The sequence below is a fragment of the Chelmon rostratus genome, chromosome 17, assembly GCF_017976325.1.
Source record: "Chelmon rostratus isolate fCheRos1 chromosome 17, fCheRos1.pri, whole genome shotgun sequence".
Taxonomy (NCBI): domain Eukaryota; kingdom Metazoa; phylum Chordata; class Actinopteri; order Chaetodontiformes; family Chaetodontidae; genus Chelmon; species Chelmon rostratus.
Window position 1 is genome coordinate 23,060,805 of NC_055674.1, and position 17,938 is coordinate 23,078,742.

A 17,938-nucleotide genomic window follows, 5' to 3' on the forward strand; every position below is an offset into this window, starting at 1 on the left:
CCCCAGGTACCAGGAACTTTCTGGCAGAAGCTGCTTTTGGCCCTCGCTCTGAGCCTTGGCAGCCCGGGGCACTATTTGGCAGAGCTCCGTCCTTCCTACTTAGTGTATTGGAGCTAGCTCCGCACCGAGCGAAGCACTGCAGCAATCTGCGGCCTGCAGCAGCGCTACAGCAGGACAGGAGAGGAAGGAGGAGGGAAGCCATTCACATACTGGTTGCGTTTACAGGTCTCTCTCTGGAGTTTCCCGCTTTTTTTTAAATCATTCTGCGAGTTAAAACTTTTTTTTTTTTTTTTTTAGTACTTAATCTACTTTTGAAGGCCGTTCTCTTAATGTCTCTGTCGTACACTTAACGTCCTCCCTAACACAGCCCCTTTTTGGCTTATTAAACCAACCAAGTGGCTCAATCTGGTTGCACACACACTTGGATGCAGCAGGTTTTGCAGTGTGGCTCAGGGCTGTTTTAGTGCTGTAGCCAGTGTACGGCTGGGTGGCTCTCTCAGTGCCAGAGCCCCGTCGCTTTGTGACAGCACCTCTCCTCCTCCTCCTAACTTCCCGTCTCAATGTTCTACCTTGGGTACCCGCTGGTGCGTGTCATTATAGCGCAGTATGTGGCTCCAGGCATTGCATTAGCTTGTAACTAGTGTGCTCTCCCTCCACTGGTCTCGCTCCTTCTCCCTCTGTCCAATCTTTCCAAGCACATACCGCCTTGCATAGTAGATTCAATTAGCCACGAAAATAGCTCTTTTCCCCCCGAAATGAGCTCTGTTCTTAGCTAGTTATTCTTTTAGCGTACACCGCTTGGGCATGCTGCAGCACAGGGGGAAACAAGATCCGAAGTCCGCCCTACCAGCTGTATTTATGACTTATGGAGATGCGTTGTGATTGATGGGATTTAATCAATCGATTTATAATGAAAAGACATCAGGGCTCTTTTGTTTTTCATCCAAAAGAGTCTCATCGATCCTCTTCCATCCACCACCACCCCCCCCCCCCCCCCCCCCCCCTTGCTGATTCAGTGCGGTCTAGCTTTGCTTACGCATACGTCTGGTGAAGGCCGGACAGCAATTACTATCAGAGTGCTTTGGGAGGTTTATGCAAGGCTAAGGCCGGTTGGCTATAGCAGGCTGCTCTGTCCATCTCTCTGAGGAGGGTGGAAGGAAATAAGGGATAGGGTGGGCCAAATGCAACATGGTGCATGTGTATGTTTAGAAGTTAAATTAGTTCATTTGAAGCGTACAAAAGTGACTGAATAGCCTTAACCAGTGAAATAGATGAGTAAGACAGGATTACAACACCGCAGCTGTTACTGCTTCTCAATATAATGCTCTAGTTGTGTATGTTCCTGAGCAAAATTGCGATCAAATAACCACAACAGAACGGACAGACAATGAATTTTTAGCATTCTGGGCTTCTGATGAACAAGGGCCCGGGACAGTTAGCAGATTCAGTGAAGCGATGGAATGATTAGCCGACTAACCGAGTGTAGTAAGGTTTAATAATCGATTAGTTGTTTGCATTGTTTTACATTCTTTCATACACTTCTATGTTATTCAGCTGAATATGTAACTGAATATATTTTTGTTTTTAGGCTGTTGGTGACTTTAAAGATGTCAACTTGGGCTGTGTCATTGTTTTGTGACATTTACTGTGAAATGTTTAATTGATTAATCAAACAAAACAATCAAGGAAACGTGTCAGTAATGAAACGAATCATCAACTGAAGCCCTGCTCAGTGTGCTTCAGATGAATGAGCTTTCATGGTTTAGAAGAGAAAGTGTTACTCGCTGTCCCCAGTGGCCGCACTGAAAAGCGAGGTGAAAAGCCTGCAGTCGTAGCCTCCTCCTGGCTGCAGCCACCTGCCTCCCTGATCTCTCTCCAAGAACTCCGTCTCTTCTGCATGCCTTTGTGCTTTCACACTTGGGGACAGTCTCTTCTTGATAGTATTCATGGTGTTGCTCTCAGTTTTACACAAGAGAAACGACGTGAGTAGTTGTGTAAAGAATGAAAATGAGAGCTTGAGGGAGTAGTTCATACCCTACCCTGTCTGTGGGATGACTGGAAGACTTAAAAAGGCCAATACTGCTGCTTTCAAAGCTTCTTTAATATTATCCATTCCAACGTTGCCAGACCTCTTGTGCTTGTTTGTGTCGAAGTTGATCTTTGATGACTCCTGCATGTCGCCATCTGTCAAGAACAGGGAGAGAGAGCGAGACAGAGAAATGAGACAGCAAACAGGTCGAGGGAATCGGAAAAGCATGAACTGCAGTGAGGATGAAGGCAGCCAGACAGACAGCTGGATAAAGAGCAAGAGATAAATGAGTTTAAACAGGGAAAATGAAGTGGAACAGGAAGGGAAGAGAGTGGGAAATCCACAGAGGGAGGTATGCTGAGACGTCCCAGCTACTCCAGCACACTGAGAACTAATGCACTGCACCACTTCCTACTGTCTGAACACACAGCTACAAGACCACATGCAGGCCGTCTCTCACCTGAACCTCTGCTGCTCTGCCTGCTTTCATCCCCCACTCCCTCACATACACACACCTATTCCCACAGCCTGGACACTTAGATTCTTACTGACTTGGCAGAAGTCACACTTCAAGTGTGTGTGTGTGCAGAGGGATCCCAGCCAACGTACTGCTGTATGCTGCTCTTGGGGAGCAAACAGTATGCAAATCTTCAGCCAGGCTATTTGTAGTGAAGTCACCTCTACAAGGGACACTGTGTGTGTTTGTGTGTGTGTGTGTGTATGTGTGTGTATGTCTTTTCTGCAGTGTTAGAGAGGACATCCCGAATGCTGCGTCACTGCTACAGGAGAGAAGATGTGATGTAATTAATGAAGTATCAGTTTGTATAATCATTTGGCTGCAGTTTTTAGCTTCAGACTGTGGTCTGAGTGGGTGCATGTGTCCCACGTGTCTACACTCAGCGTTGGAATAAGGAATTCAGTTTACCACCCTGTGTTGTGTTACGTTGTGTGATGTTTACACAGGAAATTTGTGTCCAGCAGATGTAAGCTTTTTCTTGTTTTCAAGTCCTCCAGATAGAACAACATGCTGCATAATCTCAAACTGCCGTCTAGCAGAACACATCGCAGGGTTTTCTGATCTGAAGGCCCTCTCAGCAGGACGACATCGTTTGTCTGTGTCTTCCAAAACTGCACACATCTCTGGAGCAAGAATAAAAATGATCAAGTTCCATTAAGGTTGGGGCAAGATAGGGGACCTTCATCGTCATGGTTACAATAATGAACACCTAGTTAAGGTCAGGGAACATGATTATCAGAAGAAACCAAAAACAGGTCACCAACAGTGGTCTCTTGTTTTTCATTCTGCTGACCCGTTCATCCACCCTGACCTCCTCCCTGCAGATGCAGACTTGGTTGCTCTATAGTAAAATCACACTCCTTCCTCCTTTGTCCCCAAATGGACAAGAGTCAAATTTTCCTCTGCCACTAGAGGGCTTTGTGACTTGAATGTAAGCATACGCCATCTTCAGGCATTTGCTGAAAACAACTGATGGCGAACGAGCACATTTCCCAAAATATGGGATATATACCTGTGTGCCCACAGTGTTATATTGAGAGGGAGAGAAAGTTTACTTGAGATTCAGCTGAAACCTCCATCTCCCTAACCCAAACCATGGCAATTTTGTTACCTAAACCCAACCACATGTAGGACTCAGGACATGAAAACCATTCTCTGGTGTCACAGTCCCACACTCTGTACCTACCACTGAATTCCATGTTGTACATCAAGGGTGCACTTCCTTCACTGGAAAAAACTTTGTCACTTGACATGATACAGGCAACAGTTGCATTTTCTTCCATATTAGTAGTATATAAACTTAATTTGAGACAGGTTAGTCCTACATGAGCGTCTGCGTCCCAGGTGAATGGTCCTTTACACTGTTTTGCTTACACTCATGGTAGGTTGCCTCACGGTATATCCACCAGCTGGAGATCACAGCTTGCAATTAGCGTACCACAGCTCTTTCTTTCTGCAGTTCGCTACCCGTCTTTCCTCCCCCTTTCTTTCTCTCCCTCTCTCCACTGACATATAGGTCAGTGTGGGATCAGTGTGATGAGTTTGGGCACAAATCTCAAGCCTGGCCAAGCTAAATGACTCTAATTAGAAGCTTTTGATCCTCCGTCCCAAGCTGAGAGCACTTTTTTCTTGCTTCATCCCCATCTTGCAATTGTCTTATCTTCTTCTTCTGTCTCCTCTATCATCCCTCTCTCTCTTTACATCTCTTTCCCTTGCTGACTTGCACACTTGCTTTTTGCTGTTTGTCTTCATCCCTCCCCCCTCCATCGCTCCTCTTCTTGTATTGACATTATTAGCCAAGTACTTAGGTAATGAGCATTTTCTGACTCACCGGAAGATGTTTTAGTGCTATTCCTTCCGATATGCTAACACAAGCAAACCTGTGTAAGACCACTTAAATGCTTTTAACAGGCTTATATTTTTTGATCAGTGTTTGCAGTCATTTGTAGACGCCAGCTAATAGCTGGGTAGTTACATCAGCAGAATGTATGAGTATTAAAGCCGTATTATTTGAGTTTTGGCCACCAGGGGGCAGAAAAGCTAACTCTGCTTGTCTGCTGATTGGTTTTGATTCGATTGTTTGTCTATTTACACGTCCAGGTTACAGCCAGAGAAACATTAGCAACTGATTTTTTTCTGTTGATGAATGTAAGCACAAGGTTCCTCCTTCTTTTAGCTTTGGTTTCTACCAATCCCGAAAAAAAAAATATCTGGCTCTTGACAGTGAGCTGTGATTTTTTTATTTTATTTTATTTTGTTATTTTTTTTGCCATTGGGCAGAGGAACTTCACAACAAGCGGAAATCACACATCTCAGGCATATTATTACCTGACAAAACTGTTTTGACTAATGTCAGCAACAAGCAATGTTAGCGGCCATTGTGAAGTCTGTTTCTATTCCTAGTAAATGTAAGTTTAAGCAACTTTTTTTGCATTTTTTTTCTTTTCCTGAAAACAGCTGATTGTGAATGTAGAAATTATTATGAGATGCACAACCAAGCAAAAAGCTAACGGTGGCTAAAAAGATACATGCATGCAGAGTTGGGTAATGCTCGTCTGGATTTGTCACAACTAGCGACTTCTTTCCATTATATAAAGACAGAAAGAAAATTGAGAAAGGAACAAAAACAAGGGCCGAAGGAGGAGAGATCTAACAATACCACGAGACGACAGAACAGGAAGAACACAAATGAAGGAGAAAGGTATAAAAAGAGTGACAGAAATAGAGGAGAAAGGAGCAGAGACAGGAGGGAGAAAAGGTAGTCAGTGATGAAGAAGATAAAGAGAGGAAGCTAAAGAAAGAGAGGAGATTGTCCGGGGAGGAGGTAAGGAAAGAGATTTAGGTCATTCTGTATGACTGGCACGAGCAGAGGAATGTGATGGAGAGGAAGAGGCAGGGATGTATGAAGGAAAGTCGAGGGGAAGGAAAAGAACAGGATGAACTTCAGCATTGCTTGTGTATGTTAACAGTGTTTTTTTCATTGCAATCTTTTTGAATTTTTATAATTTTTTTGTTTTATGTTTTTCTTGTTCCCCTAAAATTAGTCAGCAATAATTGATGCTTGGACGGAGTTTTATCTCCTTACAGTTGTTATATACAGTACATGTCGCTTAAATATCAGTTCCAAGACAATGCATTCTGTATTCTACTGTAAATATGTTTTCGTGTACACATTATAAAATACAGAAAATCCAGCTTTATCGTCAGGATTATAAATAACACATAAATGGAAGTTAAAGTTGTTAAATGTGTTGTTAAATTTTAGTCCAGGTTGAGTTTGCAACACCTGTGGATGCTGCAGTAACAGCAAGTGTTGGTTATCAACCAGTCTGACAATCACATTATTTTACCAGCCGACTATGATGCCAAATGATTGCTGGTTACTTGCCAAAGTGTCTGGCAGAGCAGACAGACTCACCAGCCAGACACATTTTGGCAGCGTTTGGCTGGTAGAAGGTATTTCCCACTGTAACATCTCACATGCAGACTGACAACAGAAATAGAAAAGCAGTGTACTGTGTCAGTGAAAATACCTGGTTTTGTGTAGACAAAATGTTAAGACAAAATAAACTATTGCAGAAAAAGAAGTGTCACCAAAAGTCAGCTTCTTTACCAACGATCAGCACATGTGTTACAATTCACAGTGTGTGTAGGGGCTATTTATGACACAACTGTGTTCAGTAGTCAATTCTCATTGTCCAATGGACATACAGTTTTCTGATGTAGGATATTTTTCCTCTTTGTATACCCAACAAAATTCAGATTTAATCATGAGCACCTGAACTGACAGTCGACATAACAAATAGATGTTTTTTTAGCCACTAGCAGCACGGCCGGTTCAGTCGACCAGTTTGTTAGAGACCAAAATATCAATAGATCAGATGGATTGCCATGAAATTTTTGTGTAGATGTCCCCAGAGGGTGAATCCTACCGACTTTGTTGCTCCCTTGCCTTTAGCACCAGGACCACCATGACACTGACATTTGTGGTATTGAGTGAAGTATCTGTGCAGATATTGAGCTGATGGCCATACAATCTGATTCATGGTCCCCAGCAGACAAATCCTAATGACATTGTTGATTCCCTCTGACCTTCCATCTTAGCGAAGTGTCTCCTCAAGGCAAATAAAGTGCTAATTTAGCACATTTTAACACGGCAACAAAGTTTCTGTTTCCATTTAGAGCTACTCACCTAAACACATGGGTGTTGGGTATCCATTCTATCCTAATAAAACATTTGCAAGTTAAATTAAATTAGTCTGTATTGTTTACGTCCATGTTCATTTGCTATTTTTCTTCTTCTATTTTTCTTGCTTTTTGTTTGGATTGCTGTGTTCTCCCAGAATATATTTATACTACAGTTTAAAATGACATATAATGGTATATAATGGTATTCCATTATATACCATTATAAATCCAGAACGCCGTCTTAGATTAGAAGAAACTATATTATTTAAATATCTGAGAAGAGAAGAGCTGCAGGGCAACTGTGCTGCATCAATAAACTGCATATAATACCAAAATATAATAACTCGGAGGGTGAATGAAAAATGAGTTGTGAAAATGAGATTTTTTAAAAAACATCCATTTAAAGAAGGAGCTCGCCAAGGCAAGTTGTAAAATTAAATGAGGGTGTGTTTATGCTGTGTATCCTTCTGTGTTTGCTTTTAATATCTCTCCAACACCCCGAAAATGGTCAAGAATGTGTGTGTGTGTGTGTGTATGTTTGTGCGCGTGTGTGCGCGCATGTGTGTGTGTGTGTGTGTATCCAGGGCAGCTCTAGATAGCAGTGTTAAATTAGACCATGATAATAAGCTGTGGGACTTGATGTGCTCCCTGAGGATTTGAGGAAGACTTCATCTGTCTGTCTTCATCACTGACCTGACACACACACCCACCCACACACACACACACACGCACATGCACAAACATGTACATACTTGAGAGCATACTCACACATTTTAGGCACACACACACACATAGGTACATAAGAGTATATGCATACATGCACTTGGACATACAACTGCTAATGCAATGTATGTGCACTCTGCATGTTAGTAGACACACACACAGCAGAAAGTCAACCTTCATCACTGACTTAGCACACAGTAGCTGTGTGAGATGTGAACATTCACACATACACACACACACACACACACACAGGAAGTGGTTTTGACATGGTTTGACAGGTCTTAAATCTAATGAAGTGCGCTGCTGGGTTTGGCTGCAGCAGTGTACTGTAGCTAAGATGTAATTCATATTAATCGTGAAAAAGACCCATCATGATTTTATTCCATTTAATACCAGCTTATCACAAAACTAAAATTCTTGAGAAGGTATTTGCAACAACTTGCTCTAAAAATAATAATAATAAAAAAAATGATATATCTGTAGAGACTATACCAGACACTTCATATTTAATTGTACAGATGGTACTAAAATTGTCTCTCAGTGACTTACTGATTAAGTGAATCTAGTGGCTTGTGATATAAACGAAGGCATTTGCAAGTATTCTGGTCACATTTTTTTCTGAGTGGTTTGCAGTAAATGAATATTAAATCACCCAGTATAAGACAGGGTGTGTGCTCCTTGTTAGTAATAAACATTACAGCTCAGTGATCTGTATACACAGCCAATGACAACATGACCTGGAAAACAAGGTGCGCCCATTAACTCGATAAAAGCTGATTCAGCGTGGTCTGGTAAAGCAGTCGATTAATGAGTCAAAGGTCTTCGATATATCGTTATATTCAGATGAAGTAGCGCAAAGGAATTCAAGTCTTTTGCATTCTTTTAGAGACACATCAACACGTTTTTAAAGAGTCTTCAGTGTGATATATTAAGTATGTAACTTCTGAAGTTTTTTCCTTGATCAGTCAGCACTTTAAAGAATGTTGTTCTGTTGGTGAACCCGCTTATGCACCATAGATGATGGCAAACAATCTCCCTTTTGATTGACTCTTTCTTGTTCCATGCTGATGGAAAAGATTGGCAGAAGACTTTCAAATGGTTGCAGTTGCCATCCGCCACTAAATAATATGAATAGTTACAGCTGTGCTTTTCCAAAGGTCCAGATTTTTAGGTCTATTCTCATTGTACATGCTCCCACTTATTCAACATCATGTGATATTTCACAGTTATGCAGTTGGTGCACGGTTGTATTTTATCGTAGCACCCAATGACCCAAACAGACCACATTGTTTAACAGACTGCTTATAGTCATTTCCAACTTTGTTATTGAATTAAAGAATGTCCCAGTGACCTTAAAACTTGCAAAACAGGTTCAGTCAGAGCCAAAAGGCCTGGGTGTCTTTATAGATCAGGTTAAGAAAGCACACTGACTGTGTTACTGCATTTTCACACCTAGCTAATATTTTCATATGTCAGAGCAATCCTGCTCCTGAACAAACTTCAGCTTGCACATATTGCAGCTGCCAGAGTCTCATTCAAAAGAAGTCAATGAGAACATCTTTACACTGGCTTCCTGTGTCTTTTACAATCGATTAGTTCACTGTCTCTCCTCTGCTATCTAGCTGCTGCTGTAGGCCATCAAACACAACAGCATTAAATATACAGTTAGAGACAATAAAGTATAGAAAGGCAGCCCTTTCTTTTCATGGACATAAACCGTGGAACTGGCTTTAAATAGTTCAGTTGTCTCACATATTTTGTAAAAAAGAAAAGATTCTATTGTATTTTAAATATATTCTAAATTATACAATTATAAAACATATTTTAAAGTTTGCTTGCAGCATTGTAAATGCAGAGCACTCTTACATGTTTACAATGTGCAAATAATAATAATAGTAATGATTGTTATTATCATTATTATTATTATAATCAGCACTTGTTGGTGGTAATTAAGTGACAGGAAGTTACTGCCAGGCAAAAAATAGTCAGAAAATATTACAGATTAAACAAGTAAGAACAACAGTCCTTCCAGTCCTTCTGTATGCTAAGCTAAGCAGACCAGCTGCTAGCTGTAGCTTTACGTTTAGCTATATACAGATATTTGAGTGACATCAATGTCCTCATCTATCTCTCTCTAATAAAGCAAATAAGTGTATTTCACAAATTTTTGGACTTCTTTCAGTCTGCCTGCACAGTAGAGCCTGATGGAGATGTGCTTTGGACTGGGAGGCTCCTAGCCTGAAGGATCTCAACTAGATGCTACTGTTATTACATCTTAAGTCTAAATGGGACTGATTCAAACTTCCTGGGAGGGAATCTTGACTTGAAGAAGAACAAAACCACGTGGGAGCACAATATGAGTTTTTAAATTATTTGCTGATGAAGCAAAACTTTTCAACCTGGACACGAGTAAAAGTGAACCAGAAACACAGATGCAATGATTTTACAAAGCAGAAAAAAGGCTGTATGGCTGACGTGGCCCAGGAGAGCAGGGGTGTAAATCGTCATGCATAGCTCAGACATCCAGGTGCAACCACCCTTACACCTCTACTTCCTGCGGGCATGAACAGGAAACCAAATCATGTTAATGTTCATGATGCTGTGATCCTGATCTCAGCATCAGCAACAATGTATGTGTCTTTTTTGCACAATGATTCACATATGAATAAGAATGGGCTTTTTTAACATCAACGTACATTTTCAAACCTCTGTTCAGTTACCTCTGGTGGTGCATCTGTCCGTGCACATAGCTGAGATATGTGTCTCTGAGTTTGTAACTTTATTCGTGGCACACACAGCAGTTTGAGTGAGGTCTTGCTAGGACACTGTTTCTGGAAATACATGTTGCTTTTGAATTTTATAAACGTCATTTATCAAAATTCTGTTCATATATGTATTAAAGTGTCAGCAAGACTAGATACTCTCATGAGAGTGAAAATAAGTTTGTGTGTGTCTGTGTGATTTGGGTGAACTGACCTTTTAACCCAAAAACCTGCTTTGTAGGTTGTTTATGAGATGTTCAGTGTTCATTTTTCCAGTTTAATCTGACTGTTAGGAAAAATGGATAAAATGATATCATGTGGAACAGGTCACATGTGATGACAAGCCAACAGAAATCATCAGCTGACTCTGCACTTCCCCTCAGATCTATAGAGCATTTTAGTGTCCTTCCGACAAACAGCAGACAGACACAGTCAGCATCTAGCTGGTGAACACAGTGGAGCCAGATTCTGTCAGAAGCTGATGAAGACCAAAAACAGAGCTAAAAGAGAGTGACTATTAGATTTACATTCATCAGGTGACATGTGAGGCATGTGGTATCTGATCAACCTTTCTTCCAATGCTCTTGCTTTTGGAATATATGCAAATATGCAATATGTATGCAATATATAAATAAAATATGCAAATGCACTCCGAGTGGAGAATGTATGTGGTCTGTATCTGGGCAGCTCAGTACCTGCATGATTGTGAGGCAGGACATTGCTGAGAATGAACATCAGGGTTAAAATGAAGGAAAGGGGTTTAGAAAAAGATCTTACATGATGGTGGGGGTCCTTGAGATTTGTGCATGTGTGAATGAACCATGACGGAGCAAGAGAGAGACGGGAGGGCAAGGAACAGTAATAGGAATAGTAGGGGGCAGGGGGATGCAGAGAAAAGGAAATCTCATTATATAGACCTGACCTGAGTACCGTACTGAAAACAATTGATTATAGATTACATCCAGAATATGAATGATTTGCCAGTGGCACGGTTGATGAAGTGTGTGTGTATGTGAATGTTTCGGTGGTCTGATGGGGAGTCTAAGACAAACTGATGGTCACTGATTGTATGCTGACTGCTCAACCAGTGTGTGGCAGAAGGACATACACACACTCGCATTTGTTTAAGTTCTGTGATCCAAGACGCATGTTTTCATATTGGTGCTCACAGTAATGCATCATTATTCCTCCATTGTTTTTCTCTCTTCACATACACTGTGTATCCATTTCTTCTCTTCCCCTCTCTCTTTCTCTCTCTCTCTCTCTCTCACACACACACAGATACCCTGTGTACCTCATTGCTTTTACACTCTCCATCCATCATCCTTCCCTCCCTCCCCTCTCCCTCTATCAGCCTGCGCTGTTATCAATGGGATTGGAGCAGTCAAGACATTTGCAGTGAATTAACAGCATTCCTCCACGCTCCTCAATGTGTTGTTGGCGCCCCCTATCTGAAGCTTGTTGGTATAACCACTGCTGTCCACATACTGCAATGGCCCAAACCCCTCCTCCTCCACCAGCAATCACATGAACACCAAAATGCTAATGACAAAGACTTCACCTGAGCAGAGCAAATGTTGGTGTGCAGGTGTGACAGCTTCCTGTAGTCTTACTGGAGTGAACGGAGCTGATTTATGCTTGATGTGCAAATTGTGACGCTTCTCTCCCTCCGTCTCTGTTTCCCTCCCTCTCTGCAGTACGTGGCATTTGGCTCACTCTTCTTCATCCTCCTCTCCATCTCCACTTTCTGCCTGGAGACCCACGAAGCCTTCAACACCATCTACAACAAGACGGAGACCATCACCGTTGGCAACACGACACATGACGAGGTGCAGAGAAGTTTTATTGAACTGTTTTTCAGACGGTGATGTGACTTTTAAAGGGACATTCCAGCAATACAGTATTACTCTACTGTTATTTTGGGAGATTTGTGAGACAGATTTAAAAAATTTAAAAAAAGATTAACAAATGAAACAGCAGAGGCCGAGGTAGTCTGACTTTAAGTATGGGTCAACTGCCAAAAATGCTCAATATTAACTTCCCATGATGCAATCTATAGCATGCTTCCATAAGACGCTCCCTGCAAGGTACAAGACCATGGCCCTAAGTCTCTCACCTTTAAGCCAAAACCAAGATAAACTCTTGTTTTCAGACTTGACAAAGCTCCTCCAGATCCGCAGAAGTCGCTACACAATTGTTTTCACTGGCTACAGTCCTGCTCATAACTAGTAAACCGACATTTCTGTCTAAAAGTGGTGGGTTGACACAGATTTGAATCAAATTAAGCATTTCGGTTGTTAGAAGGTCACTCAGGTCATGGACAAGGTAAGCGTGTTGTGGTACTAGCTACCTTATCTGGGAACTCAAGTGTTTCGGTAGCTAAATTGAAGCAGTGCAGGATGAATAAAATGAGAAGTCTCTTGGATTATAAACCCTGTATTAAAGACCTCATGGACTGGGTTTAAAGAGGTCTCTTTCATAGTTTGATGTTGTTTCCTCAGGATTTTGGAGCTGCACTCAGTGTTGGGAAGGTAAAGAACTGAATTGTTGCTGCTGCTAGTGGTGGTTAGCTTCATACAGAGGTAGCGTTAAAGGTTATCTGTGACAGAAGAGACCTATAAGGTTGTTAGGATTGCCTCCATATGAGCTTCAATTTCTTACTGGCCAGAATTTCTGTACACTCATGTGTATATTTGCACAAATTCATGTGACAGTTAGCTGGTGGAACAATATGTCCTGGGGAACATGGCATTGTGCCTCTGGGAATATACCTTGTAATAAATGAATAAGTACAGGCTTGATAAAAATCAACTAACCCTTTATTGGTTTCTTCTTGCCCTGCAGATTGTGTATGAGGTCGTCACAGATGGCTGGCTGACATATGTGGAGGGCGTCTGCGTCATTTGGTTCACCATTGAGGTGATGCTGCGCGTCATCTTCTGCCCTGACAAGGCAGAGTTCTTCCGCAGCGCCCTTAACATCATAGACTTTGTGGCCATTGTGCCCTTTTACCTAGAGGTGGCACTGAGCGGCCTCTCCTCCAAAACAGCCAAAGACGTGCTGAGCTTCCTGCGTGTGGTGCGCTTTGTCCGTATCCTGCGTATATTCAAGCTGACCCGTCACTTTGTGGGTTTACGGGTCCTGGGCCACACTTTGCGGGCGAGCACCAATGAGTTCCTGCTGCTCATCATCTTCCTGGCGCTGGGCGTCCTCATCTTTGCTACCATGATCTACTACGCCGAGCGCATCGGTGCCGACCCAGACGATCCAACAGCCGCAGCCCATACCAACTTCAAGAACATCCCTATTGGCTTCTGGTGGGCTGTGGTGACCATGACCACGCTGGGCTACGGAGATATGTACCCTGAGACATGGTCGGGAATGTTGGTTGGTGCCCTCTGCGCCTTGGCTGGTGTGCTGACCATTGCCATGCCTGTGCCCGTCATTGTCAACAACTTCGGCATGTACTACTCCCTGGCCATGGCCAAGCAGAAGCTCCCCAAGAAGAGGAACAAGCACATCCCACGAGCACCACAGCCAGGCAGCCCCAACTACTGCAAGCCAGACGCCCTGGCCATGGCAACCGCCTCACCGCACAGGCTGATGGGCAACGTACTCGGGCCGGGCATGGTGGGATCTGGCAGTATGATGGGAACTGGAGACTGTCCACTGGCACAGGAGGAGATCATCGAGATCAACCGGGCAGGTGAGGGATTTAGAAGAAATGAGATCATGCGTGTGTGTTCGAATGGTGTGTTCCGATGGGCCAATTGCGTGGATCTGAAGGAAAAAAATCAAACCTTCTAAAAATAGCAAAAAATACCCATAATCGGATCCCAAGGTGACATCTTCAAATAGCTTGTTCTGCCTTGCAGCTTAAAACCCAAAGGTATTCAATTCACAATGATGTGAACCAGAGTAAAGCAGCAAATCCTCAGCTGGAAACAGAAAAGGCTTGTAATAATAATCAGTTATCAAGATAGTGTCCTCCTTTCGATCAACTAATCGACCATTTGGTTCATTGTTTTCACACTGAAGTGTGTCGATAAAACAGAGGCCTCTGAACCATGTCTTTAAGTTTGATCAATGTCACATCTTTCCTCAGAACACCAAAGTTTAGAGTTCTTGAATTTGATTGAGTCAGTCTCTGAAAGGGGTTGTCTTGCATGCGAGTGTTGGAATGTGGTTGTGGTGGAGCTGTAGAGGTCATGGGACGTGTTTTCTGAGTTTGTGTGTGGTCATGGAGGTTGATCTGGACATGGTTCAGCATGGTTGAGAAAGGATTTGTTTTTGTGTCAGATGTGTGTCATCTCTTCTTTACTACTTATAGAATTCCAAGTTCTAAAGTTAATCACTCGAGTGGCCTTAACAAAAATGATTATATAATACTGTCAAAGTCTTTCACTTTCTCATCTAACTGATGACCAGAGGTCAGATTTCAAGCACTGAGCTGATGTGAGAAGTGTGTATTTAAGAGGTTTTGAAGCTGTAAATAACTTGCTGATGTCCTCGTTCTTCCAAGAGTGGAGTACACTAAAATAGATTTTAATTTACGATGGGATGAGAAAGCTGAAAAAAAGCTTATTACGTTCTCTCAACAAATCCATCTCTTTCCTCTCGCAGCCAGGCGCTGCACCACCAAGGCTGGCGTGATATGATAATCCTGGATTGGGTCTATATAGATAGACCATATTTTTTGCCTGTCCAAACATTGATCCAGGCCATCTCATCTTGTCTCTGCCATGCTGTTTTAATGGACATGGCATCATCTGCATTGTGGGCAGGGGACACAGATGTGTGTGTGTGTGTGTGTGTGTGTGTGTGTGTGTGTGTGTGTGTGTCCACAGCCTGCTCTGCTGAATACTTTTCAAATGAAACTAAGAAAACCATCTACAATAGTTGTTTTTTCTCAACACTAGATCTCAACATTAACAAAATATCAACCTACACTGTCAGGGTGAAGGACATCTTGCATGGTATGGAGAGCCGCAGAGTCCAAAACTTGTCATGTGAACATGTGTACAGCACTATGACTGTTTTCCAGGAGATTATTCCCGTATTTAAACAATGGATTTTATTTATATTATTAGCTAGCCTTTCGCTCCAGAGTGGCAATTCAGAAGTCTGAAAAAAAGCTTTTGATTTCTAATTTAGTCAGGCAACACACCACACGAGCCAGTCCTTTCTCAGCAACCTGACCCTAAGTTCCCATTTACACCAGGTATAAAAATGTGATCTGTATCCGGACATGTCATCTGGATTATAAACCATTTACACTTTTCAAAATGTTTACTGTGTTCTACTCACCCTCATTAAGATCGAATCAACGTCCTCCAGACAAAAACCTGCATGTGAGGTGGAGGCAAATCAGCCCCAGACTCCCTTGAAAAATCACAGAGTTTTGTGAGCTGTTGATGGAGGGGAAACTTTTCAATTTATGAAATCTGTCTACGACAAATTCTTCATTATTTGCCTCTTCTTGTGAAAATGTAATACAATAATTATTTTTCCTTTCTTTGCATAAAAGATTGTGCAGTTCTGTTGAATAAGTCATCTTTTGGCACTTTCGTGGCATAGAGCAGCGCTTCTCTTTCAGCTTTCTCTTTAGAGCTTAGGCTATGTGTTAGCCAAAAACAAATATCTGTATCAGTGTTATGTTGTGTTGCCTGCACATTGTATGGATTGCGTGTGCACCGACCTAAGATCAGAATATAATGCGAGCCAGACCACCTCCAGCTGTGGTCAGGCCGATCCGTTCACATTCTGATCACAGCTCATTGTTTTTCAATGTAAAAGGTACAGATCGCATTTTAATACCAGGTGTAAATGGGGTCTAAGTCTTGTTAATAGTTTTTTGTGTGTGGCTGTTTGTGTCCTCTGTGTGTGTGTGTGTGTGTGTGTGTGTGTGTGTGTGCATGTGTGTGTTTGTGTGTGTGTGTCCATCCCTCTGGCTTGTATCTGTAACTGTTGAGCAGTAAATCATATCAGATTAGATTTGACAGCTGTGTTGAAAGCTACAAACGCTGCTTCCCCTGTAGTCATCTCCTCGTGTGCGTGTGTCTGTGTGCGTGTGTGTGTGTGTGCAGCACACTATATATGTTCTTTCTCTCTCACCTTCTTCCACTCCTTTGTTTAGTCTCTCTCATTCAGTGCTGTTAAATTCACTGTGTGAGTACATGAAGTGTGTGTGTGAGTGTGTGTGTGTGTGTGTGTGAATGTGTGTGTGTGTCCACAGCCTGCTCTGCTGCAGTGTGTTGGTCATGTGATCAGGATAGCTATCACAAGGCGCTAATGTTCCTTTACACCCCCCCCCCCCCTTCTATCACTTCTCCATCGTCTCTTTACGCTCTTTAATTTTATTTTTACCTTCTAATTGTTTTTTTCTGGCCACTTCTCTTTCATCTTTTTTTTGCGTCTTCTGTTTCTCAACTCAAATCCCTTCTCCTTGTCTTCCTCTGAGCCGTTCTTCACCACCTCCGGTCTTATCTCCTTTTTCCATTTTTATTACTTTTGTGCTCTTGCCGTTCCTGTTTCTCTCAATGGCTTCTTCCCCCCATGCTCCACCTACTTTCTCACAACCATTAATCTTCTTTTCCTTTTTTCCTTCTTTTCTCTCCTCTCCTCTCCTCTCCTCTCCTCTCCTCTCCTCTCCTCTCCTCTCCTCTCCTCTCCTCCCATCTCCTTTCCTTTCCATGACTCCTTTCCTCTATTCTTTTCTCCTCCTGTTTCTCCCCGTCCTTGATAATCTTCCTGTCATTTTGAACCCTCTTTTTTTCTTTACCTCCACTGCCACTCCCCCCCTCCACATCTCTCTGCCCCCCCCCCTTCTCAGATTCCAAGCAGAATGGCGATGCGGCAGCCAATGCAGCAGCCCTGGCCAACGAGGACTGCCCCACCATCGATCAGGTCCTTGGGGACGAGCGAAGCCCAGCCACCGGGGGCCTCGGCTCCACCACCAGCCGCGAGCGCTACCCACATGACAGGGCCTGCTTCCTGCTGAGCGCCGGGGAGTTCCAGCGCACAACGGATGGGAACGTTCGGAAAGGTAGGAGGGTGGAGGGCGGAAGGCGGAGGATGGAGGGGGTAGGAGGAGGAAGAGCGGGGGTAGGGCGGTACTTGAGCGACAGCAGTGGTCTGTCGCTCGATGCATGGTCCTGATTGATATGTGCCGACAGTGTGTGTGGTGTGCACAAATATCAACACACACATGTAATAGTCAGATCTATATGTTCCAAGCACACACATATCCAACTACACACACACACACATGCAGGAGGTGGACAAAATGATAAAACACCTTACAATATAAAAATGCATTCTACAGGTGTTCATGGTATTGTGTCCACCCTCATACACCTATAGAATGTGTTAAACACACAGACACACGTGCAGAAAGTAGACGCAAAAGCACACACACCACATAAAGAATATGTAGCAAGTGTATTTCAAAATAAAAGCGAGGCTAAAACTAAGACTCGGCAAAGCCCATAAACACACAACATACTACATTTCCGCCTCACTCCCCTCTGTCATTTTGAGTGACACCTCAGCATCTGAAGGGAGGCTCTCCCTTCAGACCGCTCAGCATGAACGGCTTCGTCTTGTGGTACAAATAACATATCAATGTCCAATGGATGCCATTGATATTTAATCCAACGATACTTCTGATTTACACCGCCGAGCTGCAGCTGTAATAGAAGAAATCCCCTTCATGCATTT

The 17,938-nt window shown here is 42.8% G+C and overlaps 1 protein-coding gene across 1 annotated transcript in view; it reads left to right on the forward strand.

Annotated features, from left to right (window-relative positions):
- LOC121620842 (potassium voltage-gated channel subfamily C member 1-like) overlaps positions 1-17,938 on the forward strand; it is a 60,747-nt gene that overhangs the window by 19,857 nt on the left and 22,952 nt on the right. Inside the window, exons 2-4 of the mRNA XM_041957072.1 lie at positions 11,917-12,048; positions 13,064-13,925; positions 17,052-17,264. Of these exons, the coding sequence (XP_041813006.1) occupies positions 11,917-12,048; positions 13,064-13,925; positions 17,052-17,264 (1,207 nt within the window). The remainder of the gene's footprint in view (positions 1-11,916; positions 12,049-13,063; positions 13,926-17,051; positions 17,265-17,938) is intronic.